At 35.6% G+C, this 24,110-nt stretch overlaps 2 protein-coding genes across 2 annotated transcripts in view; one reads left to right on the top strand and one right to left on the bottom strand.

Moving 5' to 3' along the window:
- The window catches only part of LOC129237119 (uncharacterized), a 28,646-nt gene extending 12,231 nt beyond the window's left edge, over nt 1-16,415 (bottom strand). Inside the window, exon 1 of the mRNA XM_054871588.1 lies at nt 16,334-16,415. The gene's annotated coding sequence lies outside the window, so the exon portion shown is untranslated. The remainder of the gene's footprint in view (nt 1-16,333) is intronic.
- A 241-nt stretch (nt 16,416-16,656) lies between these two features.
- On the top strand, nt 16,657-23,502 carry LOC129237117 (uncharacterized). The gene is made up of 2 exons (XM_054871572.1): nt 16,657-16,741; nt 22,151-23,502. The coding sequence occupies exons 1-2, from the start codon at nt 16,657-16,659 to the stop codon at nt 23,500-23,502; spliced, it is 1,437 nt and encodes a 478-aa protein (XP_054727547.1).
- The last annotated feature ends 608 nt before the right edge of the window (nt 23,503-24,110 follow it).

The following is a 24,110-nucleotide window of genomic DNA, read 5'->3' as shown; positions in this document are numbered from 1 at the left end:
TGTACTACAATCCCGTTATCTGAACACGACGCAGCTCAAACTCCAAAAAAGTTTGTTCATACCCTCTACGAATAATTTTCTTTGAAATAAGTGAAAAGAAATAACTGAGAGTTTTAAGATAAACACGTTAAATTATTATAATACTTTATAACAGTGGGTGAACGCAGACTTTTTCTACCATGTGTAACTATACCTCTCCTCTCGAACGCAAAGAATAGAGTCGACACGGTTGATAATCTATAATATAAGAAATACTTAAATTTACGTTCTCAAAATTTGAGATATTTTTAAAGAATTATATTAACATTTTATGAAAAAACAAAGTTTTTTTTTCGAAATTTTACAGGTATCTGTCCCCTCAACGTCGTTTAGTTGTATGATTTTGTGGTTTTTTTAGTATGTGTGTGAATTACAAGCTGTACAGCTGCTCTGCACAAATTCAATGTGAACTGTTTCTGAAATTAGCACTAGCTATTTTAATAATATTACCTTATAGTATAATAATATAACCTTCTACATTAAAAAATCGGTTTGCACAACTTCACAGTATTCGTAAATTCCTCAGAATTTTTAATACAGAATTTTACCATTATCGATTTTCTCATTATCGAATTTTAGCGAATTTACATACATATATAAACATATATTTACTTTGCGCAGTTATACGTACTTTCTTAGGCGTATAACCGAGCTTCTCCTTCAATTTGTGATGCGCCTTTCAGGGTCCTATAAGTTTATCTGGAAACGTCATGTATTTCATGTTTTATATCCACAGCACTCCCTTAACCACGGACAAACCGAAAGACGAACGCTCTAATTTACGGAGACCATACATACAAGGTGGCGTACGATGAATCAACAAATTTTGTGATCGAATAATTTTTTTAATAAATACACATTATTATGGGCGATGAAAATCTTTTTAGTCTGCGATTGTCTGTAGCTTGTTGACATAAACCAGCGACCTCAAGTAGCCCAAAAGAAAGAAGATTGGTTGAAGATGGTTAAATTGGGCAATCTTGCTGACCAAAAAATATTATTCAAGATATATTCAAGCTTACCTGCAACCTCAGATCTATCTAACACATGGGTTGGCACTAGTTTTATTGCACCAGAGAACATCAGAAAAATTCACAAAATCGTTTTGAATGATCGGAAGCGTAAGTTAGGAGACATCGCAAAAGATAAATCATTCTACAAAAGTGGTATTGTTAGAGCGGATATTCGATATTTTAATAACAATACACGCTTTTTTAGTTACTTTGAATATCTCTATACTATAAAGGTGAATGTCTGTCTGTACGTTGTCACTCCGACACCACAACACCAAATGACGTAAAAATTTTTATACATTCATATTTTCACCCAATCAAGGTTAGAGGCATGTTTTTATGATGGAACTCCCTTCCCACAGCCCCCAGGCCGCGCCACCTCTCTCATTCGTCACTAATAATCGAATATTTGCTTAAATTTAATCTAAAAAATCTTAGTTTCTCCTATTTCCCACTATTTATAGCACACTCTAGACTTCATAATCCGCATAAGCTGTTCAACTATGACCCAAATGCAAAGTTCAAAAACGGTTTCAAATAGAAAATTCATAAAAATAATTTGGCTTGATATTTTTCTGATTGGTTGTTTTGATTTTATTCAACGAGGCATAGCAACGGATGCCGGGTATTGTATTATTATGGTTATTAATAAAAAATTATTTTCTATGAAATTATTGTTTGTAATTCTTTTATATACATATCCTAAATCCCTCAAAACTACTCCCACGCGAGCGGGGCCGCGGGGGAGTATTTTATAATATTTATTTAATATTATTTGAAAATCTTTCTTGTGTTATATTTTGAAGTTTTATTATTTTTCTTTTATATTTTCTTTTATAAATAAAACTCATAGAAATTTTAGAATTAATTTTTTTACTTTATCATGTTTTGTAGTCTATGACACAATTTCCGCTAAATGCCCACCATAACTCCACTGGCGAAATAGGATGCGCATATAAAAAATTTCTAACTTTTTGGCATAATTCAGGCTGTATATCATTCATAACGCGCATGATTTCGTTCTTCAGCGCTGGATTCGTCTTGGATTTATAGGCATAGGCCATACTTCTCACATAGCCCTAGAGAAAGATGGCCAGTGGTGTCAAATCGCAAAATCTTGGGGGTATTTGTTCTCGTTGTTTCGTGAGATATTGCGTCATTGTATCTTAATTTGTGTGAAAAGTGGCACCATCCGGTGGGAATCACATATCATTTAGTTCAGGAATAAAATGTTTGCTATTGTACCACGATAATGCTCACCGTTCACCGCAGTAGTATCAACAACCGCGTTCACCGTTACCGATATCCTTTTCGAAGAAGTTCAGTGCGATGACTCCGCCAGCCCAAAAGCCATTCAAAACAGTGCCTCGTTGTGAGTGCATCATTTTTCTTAAACGACATGTGGATTTTTAATATCTCGAAGGCGGAGTTTTGCTTAATAATGTATCAATTTAGTTGAAAATGTGTAAATAACCAATTCGCGAAACGCACTTCTTGCAGAATGTCGTTTGGATCACTTTTACGCGTTGTTCAACTAAGTATTGCTTCATAATAAAGTTTACAAAAGTCAGTAGTACCAATTATTTAAAAACAAAAATTAGCATATCACACATAATTACTGTCAAGAATCACAACAATCAACACAAATGGATACAGATTTTGGCAATTTTAACTTTCATTATCAATGCTTCGTTAAAATAGATAATTGAAAGTTTTGTCTAAAGATCAAGTGCGACCTGGTACCATACCTAATTGGACTAGTTTCGTAACAGTCTGGAAATAGTATGCTTTACTGCCGAGCAAGATCAAATATGATTACATTTTGGTTACCGACACCTCTTCCACATTTCATATTAAGTTGTTATTGTTGGGCGCTCAAGAAAGCAAAGAAAATTTGTGCAGCCGAATACCGTAAAAAGTAAATTTCTTTTGTGGGGCAACGAACGAGCGTGGCATTAACTAGTAGATAGCGGTTGTGCACATGCGTGACACGACGTCAGACTCATCATGCCCTTAATTAAAGTGTTTCGCGCTAAAAACACCCTGTCAGCAGGTTAATGAAGTCTTCTTTGCCTTTTGTTTTACAAAGTTTATGCCTTTTTTAGGAAAAACAGCAAACAATATAATGGTGATAGGAAAGTTAATATTTTAATCTTTTTACTATTCGTATTTTATTCACACATTCAGTAAAGCTAACTGCAAAATTGCAAATTCATATAAAGCGTGCTCAATTTAGAGGTATCGGATCTTAAAACCTCTAAAATTTAGAGGTATCGAACAATAAAACAACGAAATCTCAAATTGATTGGGCAATCTTTGTTATTTTTTGTAGAACCATTCATGACATTTATTTCGTAAAGATAATCCGTTTCAAATATTGGCCACAACTGCGCAGTAATTTGGCCATCCGTAAACACCCATATTAAATGATTCGCTGGAGGACTTCGGTCGGTATCTCGTGAATAACTTTAGTAATGTTTGCTACAATGCCTTAATCGAAGCTGGCTTATCCACGAAGCATTTAAAGTTTACATACCCCACAAATAAAAGTCCAAAGTTGTGATATCACAGGATCTTGGCGGCAAATCTATTGGTCTGAGACGATAGATAAATTGCTCACCGCCAACTTATGTACATATAAAGAACTAACAGAGTTGAAAAATTAACGTCTTTCTCTTGTTTCTTCGGGAGCTTAAGGATTATTAAGAAACTTCATTGCTGTAGTGCAATTCACTAATTTTATTTTTGTCTACTTTATTTGTCGTTTGCACTAACGATTGTGTTATTCACAAATTTATGCTGATTAACACTAAACAGCTGGAAAAGAAAGAAGCAAAAGGCATACTAGTTGAGCTGTTAAATTCAATTTTGAGTATTTTCTTCAGTCATATTTGCACAAAGTAAGTAAAATAAAGTAGTTGCTTATTTGAAATTAATATTTTTTTAATACTTTTGGTACAAATATTGCTTTAGGATATCATCGACAGCTCCTAAAAGAAGCCGCGCCAGAGCCGAGAAACTCAATAAACAATTTATTTTGCCGCTCCACTTAGATCACATGAAACATGGATCGGTTGATTACATCTGATATATAGTAGGATGTATGCTACGGCTAACGGACGATTGCTCATGGATATTCCCCATTGCTCACCCATGAGGCGTTGATAACAAAATCCGGATGCAACATAAGTAGAACCTAATACATTAAGGCAGAATTGAATAAGCTAAAATATACCTTCTACTCAAATATGAACGAGACGGTATCAATAAAACGGTCCGCGGATGACATATGGCAAAAATAAATTTTTTGTTTTTTGGTAGGACTGTTATAAGCTTACATGGCAAATTTCAGCGTGATATGTCACATAGTTTGTTTTCTGTGCTACTGTAAACAAGTCAAGCTCGAGTGTGTTCTTCGAATTTAACGATGGAAATTCAAGTTGAACAAAGAATTTGTTTGAAATTTTGTTATTCCAACAAAATTTCGGCTTCAGACGCCTTAAAAATGTTGCAGACAACCTATGGGGACTCTGCTCTATCGCGTGCACGTGTTTTCCAGTGGTACAAATCGTTCAAAGAGGGCCGTACATCGGTTGAAAACTTGCCTCATGAACGTCGTCCAGCAACATCAGTAAACGACGAAAACATCGGAAAAGTAAAAGAAATTATGCTTGAAAAAGGCACAAATCGCAAAATCGGTTAACGCTGAATATTATTTAGACGTTTTAAAGCGTTTGCGCGAGAACATTCGTCTTAAAAGGAAGGAATTGTGGGACAACAAGTCATGGTTCTTGCATCACGATAATGCACCAGCTCACACATCACGTCTTGTTCGCGATTATTTGAACAAAAATAATGTTAATATCGTTCCGCAAGCACCGTATTCGCCTGATATGGCTCCATGTGACTTTTTCCTGTTTCCCAAGCTCAAGTTGCCGCTCCGTGGAAAACATTTTGAGACAATTGAAGTCATAAAAGAGAATTCGAAGAACACACTTGAGCTTGACTTGTTTACAGTAGCACAGAAAACAAACTATGTGACATATCACGCTGAAATTTGCCATGTAAGCTTATAACAGTCCTACCAAAAAACAAAAAATTTATTTTTTCCATATGTCATCCGCGGACCGTTTTATTGCTACCGTCTCGTTCATATTTGAGTAGAAGTTATAAGATTTAACTGTTTTTCCATCGAAATCACTGTTATTCTGGAATTTCTAAGGGGACTGTCAAGCTGAGAAATTAGTTCTTCAACTCTGGAGTTAATAGTTTTATGAATTCCCTTACAGCCAAATGGAAAGGATTGGCCACATCTCAGAGCGAACGTCGATTTACTGTTCCATTCTACGCGATAAATTAAAAACCAAATAATTAATAATTTTTTGGTAATGTAATCTCAGTGTTTTAATTAAAATCACTTATTCTTATTTTATCGTTTGATTTAACCACACCAAAATTGTTGTCGTTTAGTTTGCGATAATCGAATTGTTAACCGAAACTGCTGATTTTATCTTATCGATTTTCGTTATGAAATGGGTTAGCGCATAGCAAAAACATTAAAATTGGTTGAGGAAAAATAACAATACGAATATCGTTGAAATGTGTTAGTGAATTCTACTCTTGAATTATTAACCTCCCCCATTCTTAAATGGCTAAAAGCTTGAGCAGATATGTACGTTATTTTAATAATACCATACTTGCACAAATATACATATGTATATAGGTAGTACATAGTTAGTACAAATAATGTGTGCATATGAAAGCATACTGTCTATTTATAGGTAAAATTTTATTTTTCGAACTTTAACTTTTAACGCTCTTGGAGAAATTTCAATTAGGCAAATTTCGCAAATAATTATTTTTCGGAAAAAGTGGTAAAATCATACCAAACAGGTTAAATGTATATACATATGTACCAAATATCCCTTCAATTGCAATCAAGACCTTCTTCATGGCACTAAATCAATAATTAAATTGTAAGAATTTAGAATATTAGAAATCAATCAAATATACCTTTCGAAACTTGAAATTTTTAACATTAGGAAAAGGTGACGAAATCTAAAGGGATCGATGTATGTACTTAGATATAAAAATGTATGTACTTAGACATAAAAATGGAGCAAACCTCAAGATGGAGGAGAAGCTCGGCTAAGTAAGGACCAAAATTGCTCAGAATTCAACATTCGAAAGACATTATTAAAGAGGCGAGAAAAGACGAGAACTTCCTTTACAACATTGTAACGGGTGATGAAACGTGGTGTTTCCAACATAATCCTGAAACTAAGCGGCAAAGTGCCGAATGGAAGGCCTCAGACGAGCCACCATCCAAAAAATCGTGTTTAGAGAAGTCAAAAATCAAGTCGATGCTCATTTGTTTTTACGATTCCAAGGGAGTTGTCCACAAGAAGTTCGTGCCAATGGGCAAACCGTCAATGCAATTTTTTATCTTGGCGTTGTGAAGCGTTTGTTGCATCGCTTTCGTTGAATTCGCCCTGAATAGCGCGAAGGAGGAAGCTAACACTTATTGCATGGTAATGCCCCATCTCATCGATCCACTCTTGTGACTGATTTTTTGACCAGAAATCGCATTTTAACCATCAATCACTCACCGTATTCGCCTGATATGTCTCCCTGTGACTTCTACCTATTCGGAAAATTGCATTTGGCCATGAAAGAAAAACGTTTTGCGACCGTAGAGGTCATCCAAAAGGCTTGTACCGCCATCCTGAAGGGAATTTCTGTCAATGACCTGAAACACTCTTTCGAAAAGCTTTTAGATCGCGCAAAGGGACTATTTAGAACAAACGAAACTATCAGAACAAAGCTCTTGTTGTTTCTATTTTAGATCAGTCGTGTTTATTTTTGACTTCATCTTGTAGATCATTTTATCATTTGTTAGAGCGAGCGTGCAACGAGACTTTTTTAACAATCTCTATAATATTCATAAAGCAATGGCACACAATTTATTTTATTACAAATAGTCTCAACGCCACCATAAAGATAAATGACAAATCAAAATCCACGCATTACAAAAAAAAAGAAAGGCGAAAATTTGTAATGAGAAATCGAGAAATTGTAAACAAAATATACAATTAGCTTTTATTTGGTATAAAATTTATTACTAGACATTCCAAATTCTAAAGTTTCCCCTATATATGATACATATAAATCTGGCGCCCACCAAAACTGGCACTCAATTGCAGACACTTTATAAACAAAGGTGAATTAATATTTTATGTCAACCATTTGGCACCCGGGCTGCAAACTAGTTCATTACCATATTTTTGTGTAATGAATGCCAAACGCACATAAACGCATGTAGTTATAAAAAATTGCATACATATGAAGAAACACATTCATGGAAACACGAATTTTTATCTACTCATTCAAATGTTTTTCTAAATAACTTTTATTAGAAATTTATTGTGAAACAATCGTTTAGCAACATTTTTTGCCTTTCTAGAATTAACAAAACACATTTTACAATACTATATACATACATACCTATGTACATGTGTATGTACATATTTATATGCATGTATGTACGTATCTAAAGCGAAAAGTGCACAAAAACATTCCGAGCATAACTTGTTCGTGGGTTTAATCATCTCAAAGTCAACCAGGTGCAACGCTATGACACGCGCTTCTTTTGTTACAACCGAAACTCTTTAACAAAACATCAAAATTAGCGGCAACTCCATCTAAGCTTGGCAGTATTTGTATGTACATTTGAATGAGTGCGTTTGCGTATGGAAGAGTGCCCAAATGCCGTTGAAGTTTTATGTACATACGCACATACATACATACTTCTGCACGGTAATTATAAAAATGACAATAAATGTTAAAGTCACACTTTCAAAAAGGAATGCGAATGCGTGCATACTCGTCATTTGCGTGAGAGCATCTGCAAACTGTTAACAAATTAACTTATTTGATTTTAGCTCGATAAATTATAATATATCAACTTGTATTAGGTTGGGGAAATAGAAATCCATTATTTTCTTGGTAGATGACTCGTAAAGTATCGATCAAACAATTTAAAGTTTATTTTCGTTGTCAAGGTGACATTTCACACTAAACAAATTTGTTTGCTGTTTTTTGTTTGTTCTATTCAGTTTTGAGTTATGGGGTGTTAACAATGGAAGTCTACAAAGAGAAAATTCTGTACATTTTACAATTTTTCTATCATAAAGGTGAAAATGCGACCTAGCTTGCTGAAATTGTGAGTGGTGTTTATGGTGCCGTTACTGTAACAGCAAATTACATGCAATTTTGGTTTCATCGATTCCATTTAGACATTTTTATGTTAGAGAAATGTCGATATTGTCGAAAATATCGGTAAAATTACAGAAGTAAGCGAAGTTGACCGGCATGTCAATAGTCGTAGCATCGCCCAGGAGCTTAAGGTGACCTTCAAATAGTTGTAAACCATGTTTTTTCAAAGACGAGGGTGGCGCCAATGTAACAGTGAATGGTACCGAAAATTCAAGTCCGTGATCTCCACAATATTTGCCATACAGCCCCTACTGGATTACCTGCGTCGTCGTTTCGATGATCAATTTACATATGTCGCGTCTAGGACCAGTGAATTTGCCAACAAGATCGTGGGAAAGCACAATTTTCAACTTTTATTTGTAGGGGTATGTAAAATCTAAATACTTTGGAAGAAACCATCTTCGATTGAGACATTGGAAGCAAACATTACTGAAGTTATTCACGAGATACCGACCGAAGTTTTCCAGCGAGTAATTCAAAATTGGATTTTACGGATGTCCGAATTACGGCGCAGTTGTATCTATAGACGGGATTACCTTTAAGAAATAAATGTCATAAATGGTTCTACACAAAAATAATAAAGATAGTCTAATCAATTTAAATTCTTGTTGTTTTGTTTCACTTTAAAATCCGATACCTCAAAATTAATCAACCTTTACTTCTTCATCTTCGCCCCAGTCTATCTTTCTTATGCTAGACTGACGCCAGGAGGGCACCAAGTGAAGCCAAGTTCTTTTCTACCTGATCTTTGCAACGGAAAGAATGCCTTCCTCTTCCTCTGCTGTCACCAGCTGATAGCGCAGATAATACTTTGAGATCCGTAGCATTTTTATCCATTTGGGTGATACGACCTAACTAGCGGAGCCGCAGTATCTTTATTCACTACACAATGTATATGTCCATCACTATATCCATCGCGTACTATACTCACCAACGTTAATGTGCAAGGCTCCAAAAAATTTCCCCTCAATTTTTCTCTCAAACATTCCAAAGATTGCCTCATTGGATGTTGCCATCGTCCGAGCTTCTGCGCCATACATTAGGACGCGTATGATGAGAGTGGACGCGTATTGAGTGTTAGTTTTGCTCGTCAAGAGAGGATATGACTACTCAGCAGTATTTGTTGGCAAGAGTGATTCTCCGTCAGATTTCTTCAGTTTAAAATTATTATCGGTGTTGTTGCTGGCTCCAAACTGAAGCTAATGAAGACTGATACATACAAAATATGTATGTAACGAAATCAAAGCGAGAGAAACACTTACTCTGCCCCTGCCCTCCACTTAGCAAAGTACGAATAAACTGTTTAGGTTAGGAAGTGTGGCAGATAAAAAAGAGGTTGTCTGTAAAGTCGGTTTACTGACGATAGTTTAACGTGACAACGTCATAAGAAAATACTGATGTAATGATTGCAATTTTCAAAACAAAATTTTAATTTTATTTGTTTCATAGATATTTTGTATGGATATTGAGAAGGAGGTAAATGGAATCGCAATGGAATAGGTCAAGTTACATTTACACAAACGTGAAAAATGACGAAACATTTATCAAATTCATGAAAGATATGCTCAATTTCGATTGTGCATCAGACGTTAATAAGTCAACAACACGAAGAGGCACCATCATCGATTTGACTTTTTCAAGAAACATTTCTCTCGAAACACTCCTACTTTTCCTCTCAACGTCCTATTCTCAACAGAGAAATGGTTCATTACCAAGCACACAGGAAGAAGGCATATGCAAATACAAATATGTGAATTTATATACATATGCGCATATACATACATATTTATGTATGCTCACTCAAGTAGGAGAACGCCAGATGTCGAATGTTGCCGAATGCGGGGGCCGATTGTGCTCTTTGTCGTTCGTTCCGCGCTTTCGCTTGCAGTTCAAGCAAGGTAACGACCATGAGCAAGGTAACGACGATTGAGCAAGATAACGACCATTGAGCAAGATAACGACACATTTTTTCGTGCGTGCACCAGGCTAAATCAAATTATAAGACGTTATCACGTCAAAAAATTAGTAGCCTACTTAAAAACAAAATATGATATAAAGTTTTAAATTCTCCATAGAAAAACTTGGTATCACTATGGATCAATTTCTGGTCTATGTGCTATCTATAAGATCAACCAAGTCCAACCTAACCTAATCTAATGCTGGTTTGTAAATAAATGGAGTCCCTTCCTATTTCAAAATCATAACTGCCAACGGTACTGTAGGCACCGATACGCGAGTGCGCCGAGTGTTTGTTTGATAACAGGAGGTAATTCGCCTCGTTCACCATCAGTCCAATTTGCTTTGCTTCCTTATTCATCTTTTAACAGAGACAGAACTAACAGCGGGCTGTTATGTTGTTAATGCTGGAACTTATTTTTATTTAAATAAGAGCGGCTAAGCACCCATTTCTCGAAATTTGTTTGTCGTATAAATTATTTGAGAAAATTTGCTATCCTAATTACAGAAATATCTTATTTTTTCATTTTTTAAGATTGTTATTTTATAGCTAATAACATAGAATCATAGCAACAAGACTGCGCCCATCAGAGAATGCGTGTTGGTGCAGTTGCATGAGAGATATGTGAGAATGCCAAGAAGAATACAAGAAGAGGAAGAAATTACACAAACAATGCACGAATAAATTTCACAAGTGCGGCATCACACACACAGCGATTCTGAGAGCAAAGTAGCGGTATCACGATCGTTGCCATCTTATTATTCTTTCCATCGTGGATTTGAAATATAGCCCAGTTGATATTAGCTGCATATGAAGAGAGTCAGCATATGTGAATCGAGAATGTGGAAATAAGAAAAAAAATTCGCAGAAAATGCTGTATTAAAAAATATTTGCTTTAACTTATTTTAAAAACTCCTTAAAATAGTGCTACAATGAAATTGGAAGTTTTAATGAATAACTAACTAATGATTTATGAAGCAACAAAATTACATATGGACTTTTGTTACAAAATTGTTGGTATTTAATCATTTCTTTCCCCTGGAAAATTGGATAATGGATTGCGAAATATGCGTTTTACGCACAACATGCGACATTAAAAATTCGCATTTTCTACATATATACATAATAAATTTGCAAATTATATAATACACTAACCTCCCACAAAAAATGTATTAGCAACTCAAATATATCTTTGCTCTTCTGATAAAACAACTTAAGTCGATTTTGAGATTTTTTATGTCAGTAATTTAACTTTCTTTTCGCGAAATATTTAACCAATCAATCATGTTTAGCTGTAGCTTAAGTACCCAACTTAATACAAGTTTAAAAATATACTAAATTATTCTTTTATAAATCAGGACTCGAAACTTATCATCATTGTACTCCGAGCTCCTTCTCAAATTTGAGGTGTGCGTCTTGGAATTTTTCCACAAATGGGGAGTTCTGTAGTTTTATGCTGCCTATGAATGGCAGATGGTTTTTTGTTTATGAGTAGATTTTTTCACTCTCGAATATCGTATACTCATCCAGTTAAGGGGGGAGGCCGGAAAATATGGTTGGGTATGAGATTTTTATGCAACAACGGTCACCCTTTTTGAAGCTCGTAGAAAATGCCACACATCAATAATTTAGAAATAAGGTGTTTTTTTTTAACAATGAGCGTCAAGGTTGCTTCACAAATATAACAAACGAAAAGATTTCACTAAAAAATTAATTTTATTGTAACCACAAAAGCGACCGAATTTTCCGACGGTTGTGGATCAGCTGATCATCATCCGTCAAGCCGTTACCTGCTGTCTCACTACAATTCTGTTTCGGGACTAGTTTCTTTGGAAGCAAGAATCCGACTTAAAATTAATTGGAGCAGTAACAATTTTTCATGGAACTGAAAAGACCATGAGGTCGAAGAGCAAACTCATTCATACATATAATGCAATACCAATTTCTCATCAGTCGCACTTTTTCGGTGTGGAGTTTTGTTTCACGCAGAAGTCGCAGACAGACGGTTATGTATCTATTAGGTACCCGGACATAGGGGCATTACAGGAAACGAAATTGTACATGAGATTGACAAAAGCGCCGCTTACATACGGTATACCGTGAATCGCTGCGGACATGAAAATACGGATAGACAGGAGGTGGAATAATCTAGCCACTTGCAAAACCGCGAAAATCATATGTACACAGAATGCAGATAAATACGCCAGATTCGTACTAGCCCTGTCTAGAAAGGAAAGCAGAATTATCGTAGTTATACTGACAGACCACAATTTGTTCTATGTGTTGCCCTGCATTAACTAGAACCCGAATGAAATGTTTAGGAGCTCTACACTATGAGAGGTTAGAATGTCTCTCGGGTTTAGAGCTTCAGAGCTTAGATTCGCAATAGACGCAGGCTTATTACAAGAACGTAAGGGTTTAGCTCCATCTGGTACCACTAAGGACCAATAGGTCTAAGTAATGGCTTTCAACCAGCCAGGTCAACCTAACCTAACCTTTGCTTCATGGGGCTTTATGTTGCGTGGAAGTGATGGTTCATCTAGACTTACCCGCTAAGGTTGAGGTGGAGCGCGGGTTCCAAGGGAGTGGGGTTGCCTTCAACATAAGCTTCAAGCCCGGCGGCATCAATTATCTACTCCTTAGTAACAGTTCTGCTTCTCGCTGTATGGCACTGCTCCAGTCTGCTGCTTAGCAGCCTAGCTAATGGAAAGCTTCTTCTTCGTCTTATGTTGTTGATAAGCAAAATACTTACATATTATTATGTATACCTTCCTCCACAACTTGGAAACTTCAGCATTTATTTGCCTAGACAGGTGCTTCCACAGTCAATTAGTAGTTGTACCGCTTTGAGCGGTATTCGGCAAATAGTTTCCTTTTGGCAAGGGCTTAATTTGTTCAAATTCTTCCTAGTAAAAGTAAACTTTGTTTGTATACTTATTTTAACAATTTACTTACATTTTTGATTCAATTCATTAGCGCTCGATTGATAGTTTATGTGCGAATGATATTTCGAACGATGGCATACATTTACATATGCATGTCCTATATGTCTTCATATCGAATTACGATACCTTCACACAGATCATAATACAAAAAATTAATCTTTAAGTAACAAATTGTGTATGTTACGATTCAAGCCCAGAACTTATAGACCCAAAAGCAAAACCTCTTAAAGTCACATAAGTTGTTTCACCAAAAATCCCCAGATATATTCGTGTGTACATAAAAATATGAGATTTTAATTATATTATAGCCTTTAATCTATTTGCACCATAGTCACTTTCATATCTGTGTATGTACATTCCTATATCGCGTACTTTCTCACCATTATTTGTATGCACGAGTATGTGTGCAAGAGATCCGTAATGGTGCGCAGACTGAATGGGAAAATCTTTCTTCAAATTAAACTAATACTCGTACGTACATATGTTTATTTGGACTTACAAACATCTATGCATTTGTGATCGCATGATCGTCATATGTGGGTGGCGGAAGGGAGTAAATTTTTGTGCTGGTGTTTTGTGCATGTATGTATGTATGTGAAAAAAGACACTAAAAAAACATGCACTCGTACAACCGCCAAAGGCCCAAAGTTTTTCATTCCATTGAGTGGGTGAACATACATACACACATAAGCATAAGTATATGTATGTACGCGTGCTGGTATTTTTTCGACTGCTGAGGGGTACTTTGGGCACAATTACAGACATCACCGCTGACATAATATTATTAATATTTTTAGTATCACAATTTTACAGTTGTATTTCATTATATTAATATTTTTACATTCTAGAATGAAAAATAATATTTTTTACAATACTAAAAAAATATCATATTTACTTCTTTGCCTTTACTTACACGATTTGTTAGGTGTTTGGAAGAACTCCTTCTAAAATCTGCTGCTATTGACAAATGGAGTAACCTACATGAGATTTTTCATGACAGAAATACACTCGGGGCTCCGCATTTCCTACTAAGAGATGGGTACTAGAAAAAACTTTTTGCATAATTTGATTTAATTTCATGCCCATAGTGGGAATCGAAACCAAAACACTCGGCTTCTGTAGCATTGATTTTTGAGAGTTACTAGTAAAATTTTAAAGTTTGTTTTTATTTAATTTTAATTATTTTTATCGTTTATATATAGATTTAAATAAATTGTTCTAATTTTTAGTATATAGCTTTTAATTATTTATAAAAATTTTGAATTTTGGCTTTTCCAATTTTTTTTTTTTTAATTCCCTGCAATAAAACTAAAAAATTAATAAATAAAAAATTAATCATATATACAATAGGTCATAGGGAAATATACACAGAGTGGCGTATAGCATTCCTATGTTTTAACTTTGAATGTAAATCTAGTATTGGGATCTCAAGTTCAAAGTTAAATTAATGTAATTATTCCTTGCGTGAGCGGCAGAATTCATACATAAATTTCTCTTATAAAAAAAAAACCGTAAAAAATACCTCTCCCAAGCAAAATCAGAAGATCATTAATTTATTTGTGAGAATGCCGCGTTCTTCGTTGCATGAAGCTGAAGCAGTTTTAAGGAAAAGTGGTGTTAATATATCCAAAGACACGATTCGAGGTCAATTATTTGTAGAAGACTTCAAATTCTGGAGCCCATTAAAAAGCTGCTGTTCTCATTATCACACATTGAAAAAATACTTGCATGGGCTAAGGCAAATTAAGAACGGAATTGGACAAACGCAATATTCACGGAAGAATTTTTCGTTTTTACTGCTGATAATCGACAACTTCAACAAACTGTTAAGCATCCAGTTAAGATTTATCTTCAGGACTGCTTCTCCTAAACAGGATTTTACCGTTTATCTATGCTAACCATCAATTTCAATTCAGTTTTGGTAAAAGAAGTTTGCCAAAAAACATTATTGCCGTCAGCTGCGAAGATCCCGTGCGTCAAAGCTGAGGGCGTGTAGAATGGAAACAGCAAAATGGGATTGAACTGTCGGATTGGCCTTCGCTGTTCAAACTTGTGAGGAAATTAGCACATAGTAAGACTCAAAGATGTGCTGCCATTATAGCTAATGATAGTGGCTATACTTTTTCTTGAATATATTGCGTATATTAAATATTAGTTTGGGGAAAAAGAAATGCATTATTTTTGCGCAAATGGTTTAAAAGTGTTTTACGGGCGATATTTAGCTCTTGAACGATGCTACGACTACCAACATGCCGGTCAACTTCGATTATTTCTATGACTTTATCGACATTGTCAAAATTTTCTTTAACATCAAAAATGCCTGAACGGAATCGATGAAACCAAAATTACACCTAATTAGTATTATAGTATCGTCACCTTAAAAAGTGTAAACTGTAAAATGTACAGAATTTTCTCTTCGTTGATTTTCATTGTTAACAGCCTGTAACTCACAACTGAATGGAACAAATAAAAAACAGCAAAAGAATTTTTTGGTATGAAATGTCACCTTGACAAAGAGCTTAAACTTTAAATTGTTTAATCGATACTTTCTACTTACATGTACCGAGAAAATAATAGAATTTATTCCCACCAAACTACTATATAGGCACCTATGAAATGACTTGGACGAAATTTAAATCGTTACCTTTAATGATTTAATCAAGACAGGTTCAGTCTGGAGAACGTTTTTTCTGCCAATATCCTTATTGACTTTTTGACAGCATTTGTATTGGGAATCAACGTCTCAATAATGCGCCATTTAATCACAAATTGTCAGCTCATTCTTCAAGTTTTTGTCGCATACAAAAATTAGTAACCAAAAAAAGAAAAAATAAGTGTTCCCCTTTTATGAAGTCTCACAAAACGCCACTGAACAGGCTCACACTTATATTCATACTTATACATATATATATGTGTATGTATATGTACATACCTACATATACATCTGTACAAGCTACAATGGATATTTGTTGTGGAAAACACTTTCACTGAAGACTTTGGTGATGGTGCAACAACAATAATGGAAGTGACGACAATGAGGCAGTGAGTGACACTGGCTTAAGCTATACAAATTTTCGTTTGCGCTTGCGCATATACATACTTACATATACTGGTAGCTTTTGGTTCCAGTGGCGCTGGCGTTTGTATGAATTTATGTATAAGAAGCACAACGAAATGGTCTTAAACTTCTTCGGCACTATGTTGAGGCTTTACAATCCAACGTGCCACTTTTGATTCCATTTTCGGCAGTGCAACAGAGGAGAACGGAATGGTCTAGCTTAAATATAATTTTGCGCAATTGAGACAAATCAAAGCTTTGTTTTAAAACTCAATATAATACTTATAAAAAATACGAAAAAATTTTAAAGACAAAATTTTTGGTGTTTGATTTGAAGTGTTGTGTGATAAAAAAATATATATAAATAAAATGATAACGAAAAAAGAGTGCCCCGTGCCATTTCCGAAAGCAATATTTTTATTCCTATATGTTATTCTACTAAGCAAATCCGAAGGTATCTAAATAAAATTAATTGATTTTTATTAATTTAATTCGACTGCGAAATCTTCTGACGAAGAGTTATTAAATATGTAAATGGTGGCCTTGTGTGCATAGCATCAAGTAATTTAGTTGCAGTTTATCTTGTGAATAAAAAATTTCTTAACAGTACGAATTTAACTTAGTTAATGGAGATAATTAATCTCGAAATAAGAGGTCTTAACATGGCCACGTGAGTATTATACAGAAATAGAAAATTCTGTGAAAATAATCCAAAGGCTGCCGGATGAAGAAGATAAATGAATATCATGCATACATATATTTATTAAATCTAAATTTTTTTTATGCTAGTGGCTTGAAAAATGTGAAATATAGATACATGAAATAAAGGCTGTTTCAAAAGACGGGCCTAGTTGTTGTTTTAGAATAAAACATGTAAAATTTAGATTCTTTTAGGTTTCACTATTTTTATTCAAAGTATGGCTCCCAACAATTATTTGTGAAAAACTATATATATAATATATTTATAATTGGCGCTTACACCCTTTTTGGGCGTTTGGCCGAGTTTCTCCTCCATTTTGTGGTGTGTGTCTTGATGTTGTTCAACAAATGGAGGGACCTACTGTTTTAAGCCGACTCCGAACGGCAGAAATACACTAGGAGATTTGCCATTGCCTGCGGAGGAGCGCCCGCTTTTAAAACAACTTTTCCATTTTGGAGTTTCGTGCACGGAGATTGGAATCTACGCATTTCCGAATGGTAGTCACGCACTACCCATTCGGTTACAGCGGCTGAAAAACTACATCATTTAAATGCTCACCATGAACCATGAACGTCTACAGATAAATTTCGCCAAACAGTCGATTAATGAATGCATAATTGTTGAGAACGTCGAGATATCAATGTTGAAGGCTGTTCAGCAACACTTTGCGCTATAGCAGCAATATTCTCAACATAATGTAAAATTTTTAGTCTGCCAGTCCTCTTTCTATTCTCGACAGGACTAGTTTCTTGAAATTTGTTCACCGACCTTTGAATTGTCGACTTATTCGGACTATTATTTCCATAAAAAAATTATGAATTTTGCGACATGGTTGTTCTTAAAGATCGACCATTTTCATAATAATTTTCAATAATTTTAACGAGTTGTTCTATGTTGTAAAATTGTACATCTGTCTACTTGGCAAATGTCAAAGGTACTGTCTAGGACATCTATCTACGACATACCGACTACTGACATCTAGGCGTCACTTGTGAAAGACCTTTTCGTTAATTTTTCCGACAACATTACTTCTCTCTGAAAAAAGTTTACATTTCTCAAAAATAAAACTGTCTGTGCCTATAGGGCATTATCCTAGTTTCTTCGAAGCGAAGCATATGCCATTTCTATATATGCAGAGATCAAATTTCTGCCTAATCTCCAGAATGAGCTAATCGCCATTCTGACCAATAGTCATCCTCTAAGGCTAAATGCTCATTAGCCTTTGAGTGTATCAAGAAATTAAATTTGCTAGGAATGCACAATCGCATCCGACTCATATGGGCCCCAGGTTATAACCATCTATCTGAGAACAAAGTAGTGAAGGCTTTGGGTAGAGAAAACCTTTTATTAATAGGACCCTAGTCCTTGCTTACCGTAAGCCATGGTATGTTGAGCTTACAAGCGAATAGCTAAGGTTATGAGAAATAAGCTGGCACTCAACTGTAGGGCTACGTCAGGCGGAGTTTGATGAATTGGACCCTGCAGGCATTTTAAGTGAAGGGGATATTGCATCAAATGATATAGAAAATTGTGGCCAAAATTCTCCGATGCTCCCTTAGTTTCCGCCAAAAAGGAAGAAAACCAGCTTAATGAACTTGTGAAATTTTTAATGTATTTAATCAGATGATATTGAAAGTGAGTAAAATAGTTTAATAACGATGTCGGCCTATTGTAACTTTCAAAAAATTTGACAGGGTATGACATACCTGCTTGCAAAATATACTTTGAAATGTATAGTATATTTGGCCTAACCACTATTAGTTCGTACCCCACGATTTATTCTCATATTCATATATAAATATAAGTATATTCCATAGAATATATAATGGATTAAAATTTGGTGCAATTTGAATTAAGAAGAAAGTTCGTGTTAAGTTACGGGATAACTCGTAATTTTTTGCTCCTTTGGTTGACTTTTTCTCTATATCTCTGTAAATGGGAGCCGATAATTTTTTATTTATTGCATATTTTATTTCATCTTCTAAATTTAGTCACAATCGGTGGGTTTTCTCTTAATGCATTGCGTACTAAGGCGAATTTAACAACAACATTTAAAATGGCCGATTTGAATTCACCAACTCCTGGGCGAGTAGTGAATAAAACCAAACATCGCTTAAGATTTGACAGAACTGCTTTATTTTCGTGCTGACAATGAGTCTGACATGGAGTCTCGCCTGAAAATATATAAAACAGTTTGATACCGTCGTGGGGCAGACGTACTGCTCCTCATCACAAAGTATGAAAAGTAATAAAAAAATATCCTACTTACATACATTTGGAAGCACTAACCTAAGTAAATCGCTTGTGAGATAAGCGGCTTTAAACAAAGTCTCTGCGTGACTACCATTCGGTAGTGCATAGGTTCGAGTCTCCGTGCATGAAACAGCAAACCCGCTATAAGAGGTCGCCTCTCAGCAGGCAGTGACAAATCTCCGAATGTATTTCTGGCATGAAAAAGCTCCCAATAAAAAATATCAGCCATTCGGAATCGGTTTAGAACTGTAGGTCTCTCCATTTGTGGAACAACATCAAGACGCACGTCAAAAATAAGAGGAGCTCGCCCAAACACCTAACAGAAGTGTGAGCGCCAATTATGTATTTATTTTTCGCTTTACAAACAGCAGAATTTTCTAGCGAGCAGAAAGTTGTGAATAATATCGGCGTATGCATCAAAAGTCAACAGACGAATACCCTTATTTTTGAATAATTCAAATTGTTAGCTGACAGCTGATTTTCGTCAGACGAACTTCGTTGTCGCTGTGTGCGATTTTATATACTGCAGTGTGTTTTAATTTTGACCGCAAACTTTCATTCACCGAAGTTTGCTAATAAAATTAGTTTTGCTTTTATTTTTAGCTGTTGGATTGTCAAAATATCAATGAGAATGTAAATAAACATAAAAGTTAAAAACAAAGAAGCAGGACACTTTGACATTCAGCTAGACAAATCGAAAAGAAGAAAACAAATTCGCTGCTATAGCCAAGTCACCTCATGTGGATTCGTCTTGCACTGTACTCATACTTATTACCGTCGCACGCCTTTATAATGTCAAAAAGATATATCAAAGTATTAAATTTGAGTTATAAATTCTTAACAAATTGAAAACGGGAAGTCGCAAAATTAAATATAGAAAACTGTTTCGGCATTTCTTCGAAATTTATAAGGCGCAAAATTATTCACTCTATCGGAAGATTTATAATTTTTGCAAGTAGCGTCGAACATCGATCAAATTTGACACTTGTGAACTTGACAACTGCAATATGCAAACTGACAAGTAATGGATCGAATGACAAGTAAAGGTCAAAATGAAGATTTCGATCCCTCAAAATTATTATTTTATTATTTAGTAAAAATTAATCAACTTGTAATTCCTTTAGATTTCGATTATGTTGAAATTGAAATTAAAATAGGTCGGACCAGAGATTTGGTGGCTCCTAAAGCACTCAGGATAAAAAGTCCATTGTATTTAGAGCTCTGGAAAGAGAGAAAGAGAGATAGTCAAGGAGAGAAGGAGGAAAGTATCAGAGAAAGAGATAGGAAAGAATAGAAGCAGAGACAAAGGTAGTTAGTCCTGAGAATTTTCCAGATTCTTTCGCAAATCTGTAAATATCCTCTAGTTTTAGAGGAACACAACATCGGAATCCAAAACTAGTAGCCTTACTCTAGCAAAGGCAGGACGCTCACAGAGAAAGTGCTCAGTGCTATCCGCCTCCTCCAAGCAAGATAGGCACATCGGGTCTTCAATGATTCCAATGGTGGTCATATGCTGACCCCATGGGTGGTGTCCTGTAATGATGCCGACCATCAACCGAATGTCTTTCCTTCTAAGTTTTAGTAGAAAGTTTCACAGTTTTCTGTTCGAACTTATCACAAAACACTTTGCAGATCTGCAGCGCACTAAACTCTTTATGTAAATAGCATACGTATGGGGGAACCGCGGTTGACCGTTTCCTTGAACACCGGTGTGCCCTGGAAGCCGTATAACTACAAGACATAACTTGCGACAGAATTAAGCTTCTTCTTACATTCTTGAACAATCTTTGAGTTTTGCTGCGCGTTCTTCAGGGCCTTCAGTGCAGGCTGACTGTCACTGAAAACTCTAATCTGTTTTCCGCTCCATTTCCTCTCGATTATTCATTCGGCTACATTCAGGATGGTAAAAATTTCCGTTTTGAAAACAGTTGCCATTTCCCCCATATCATTATGATACTTAATACTATCGTTTAAGTGGCATACGGCTCCAGACCCTATTTCATTATTGGACCCATCGGTAAAGAAAATATCCGTCAAACCTCCCTGAATGCATTCTGGATTCTTCTTCTTCTTTCATAGCGTTATAACGCGGGGTGCGTCAAAGCTTCCTTCAAAATACTTCTCCAAATGCATTCTGGATTGCTCCAATGGAAATCTTCGATTATGTTGGTTTGAATTCATTTCAATCTAAGCCAATTTTTTAATTTCATTTCTGCTCTACAGATATTTTTTATAAAATGTATGTCCAAAATCAAATGCATCTGTGAAGGCACCAAAGCAGAAACACCAAACAGATTTTAATACATATAGTATGTAAGTATGTACATATACATGACTATAACCCAGAAGGTATTTATTCCAAATTTCGTAGGAAGCATTCAGGTAGTGAGCAGCACAACTAAAAATAAATAAAATAAACAATTGACGCTTTAACTTATGTTAGGTGTTTGGCAGAGCTCTTCCTCCTATTTGGGGTGTGCGCCTTGATGTTGTTCCACAATTGGAGAAACCTACAGTCTGTCGACTCCGAACGACAGATAGTTTTTATGAGGAGTTTTTGAACCCTAGAAATATACTCGGAGAAACTATTTTCTATCAGTTTGCTGTTTGCTGTATGCACAGAGATTTGAACCTACGCACTTACGCACCTACCATTCGGCTACAGCTCCCGCACAACTATTAAATATAAAATTGTGATCTCAATTTCAGCTTTACGAAAAAGATTAAACATGTTTCATTTAAATTGCGGTCAATCCTCTTTCGAGAAATTTTATAAACAAGTTTATTGACTCAGAAATCATAAAAGTAATACGCACAGAAGTTGAATTACTTTCAAACATCTTTATATGTTATTTATTGCTTTAATTTTACTTCTATTTATTGACTGAACAGAATCTTTGTCACTTCCAGATGTTATCGCACACCCATACAAGCAACAACGCTGCTCCAGTCGCTTAGAAAATGCTTTGGAACATATGCGCCGACGTAGCATACCAGCGAAAAGTTCAAGGTCATTTTCTGGCGAAACTCCGTACACATTGTATCAAACGTTTTACGGTCAAAACAGTGATCCCGAAGATGATTTTTATTCTGGTGGAGATAGAGGCTATTATGCAAAGAATATACAACGACATCCGCATGCCGATCCACCTCCATTCGCGGGAGGGCTAGAAGATCTATTTTCGTCAGGATCCAATCAACGTCAACCACATAAATTAGCTGCCGTCTCCAGTGTAGATGTAGAGGATTTGAGAGTGCGTTTACCTTCTAAAGCTACAACCACACGCTGGGTCGAGGTCGACAAATGTAGATTCAGTACACAAAATTCAACACTGGATACTCGTCTAATTTTTCCGGATTTAACAATAAGTGGAAAAGTGGTGCTACAGCCGACTGGTGGTAAATGTCACATGATTCTACGTTTACGTCGGGCTGGTATTGAATTTCGTACAATACCCATTGGCTTTGAGAGTGCTGCGAATGAGGAATCGCGACGAATTGGTGCTGCTTCCGTGCGTACGGACTCTCATTTTGCTGAGCCAGGGTTTATATCAGTTTTTGCACACGGCTGTCAAGGACCTTCAGGAGTGAGACTACGTCAAAATTCGAAGCGTCGATTTGGCTTCGACAATGATTCAGGCGACCAGGCTACTGTCAAACCGCCAGTTATACAACTATCTGAGCCGCATGTAATTCTAGGCACTACTTCAACGTACACACAAACATCCGGAAATCGCTGGCGTAAATACTACAATCCTTATGCTTACGATATACGTAGCGAGAATTATCAGAAAACAAGCCGTCGCGATTATGACCCTCACTGGCGTATGGATAGACAGTCCGCGGAGGAGGTGTTTTATGATGAGCGCGATAAAGAGAACTTTTACCGTACGCAATTACGCGCCAAACGCGACATGAGTGCCTATCAGCAACATTTGAGCCAATCGACGTGGAATGATGAGTTCAGCTTCAATGACGACATACTTAATGTGTCAGATGACTTGCAAGATCTAATAGCACCAGATGCAAGAGCTTTTGCGGATCTGTATGGTAACATGAGTGGGGAGCGTATCTCGGAGGAGTTGGAGCGGCAAAATGTTCGCGATCGGGATGAGGCAGGCGATGCTTTCTCCAGCGAATTGGAGAAGATATTTTCAATGGGTGTTCGTGGACTGCTGACCACTTACATGCAGCGAGCACTTCAACCGGCGATTAAGGAAACACTGATGGAAAATATGGGCTATACGCTGAGCTATGGCTGATCGTAGCGTGAGAGTTTTTCTATCGAAAAGTATTGCTGTATTTTTTAAATATAACGTTAATTAATGGTGTGTACTTCGTTATTTTTATAGCAAATCGGGCTAGAATAGTGTTTAATTTAGTTTACATAATTTGAGAATAATGAAAATTTGTGTATTAAAAAAATTTTCTTAAACGGCTTTAAAATGATTCTATAATATAACTCTAGCTGTAGATTTTATCTTGTGCATATATACATAAAAACTTAATTTAATTCAAATTATATCCTATCTTAAAGCTCCTAACATTAAGTATTAACATATGGTTACATAAAAAAAAATAACTATTTGTAAAAAATCTACGCATGTCTAAATATTAAGTGTATTTACATACATATGTATTTATATATATATTTCTAATGATAAGCAAATTGGTAAATGGAAGTCTATACTTTCATACAATTTTTTAAATAAATGCAAAATGAAAGCATATCCTGGTATTATAAAAGTTTACATGGGATAAAATCAGTCATCGTAGATTTAGGATGCCATCAAATGCATTGAAACGGGGTTTTTTTTTTAAATGAGGCAACTGTGTTGGGCATAGTTAATTGCGTGAATATTTAACTCAT

This window comes from Anastrepha obliqua, chromosome 1 (assembly GCF_027943255.1).
Source record: "Anastrepha obliqua isolate idAnaObli1 chromosome 1, idAnaObli1_1.0, whole genome shotgun sequence".
In the NCBI taxonomy this organism is placed as follows: Eukaryota; Metazoa; Arthropoda; class Insecta; order Diptera; family Tephritidae; genus Anastrepha; species Anastrepha obliqua.
This window is presented reverse-complemented; position numbering and strand designations above follow the sequence as displayed.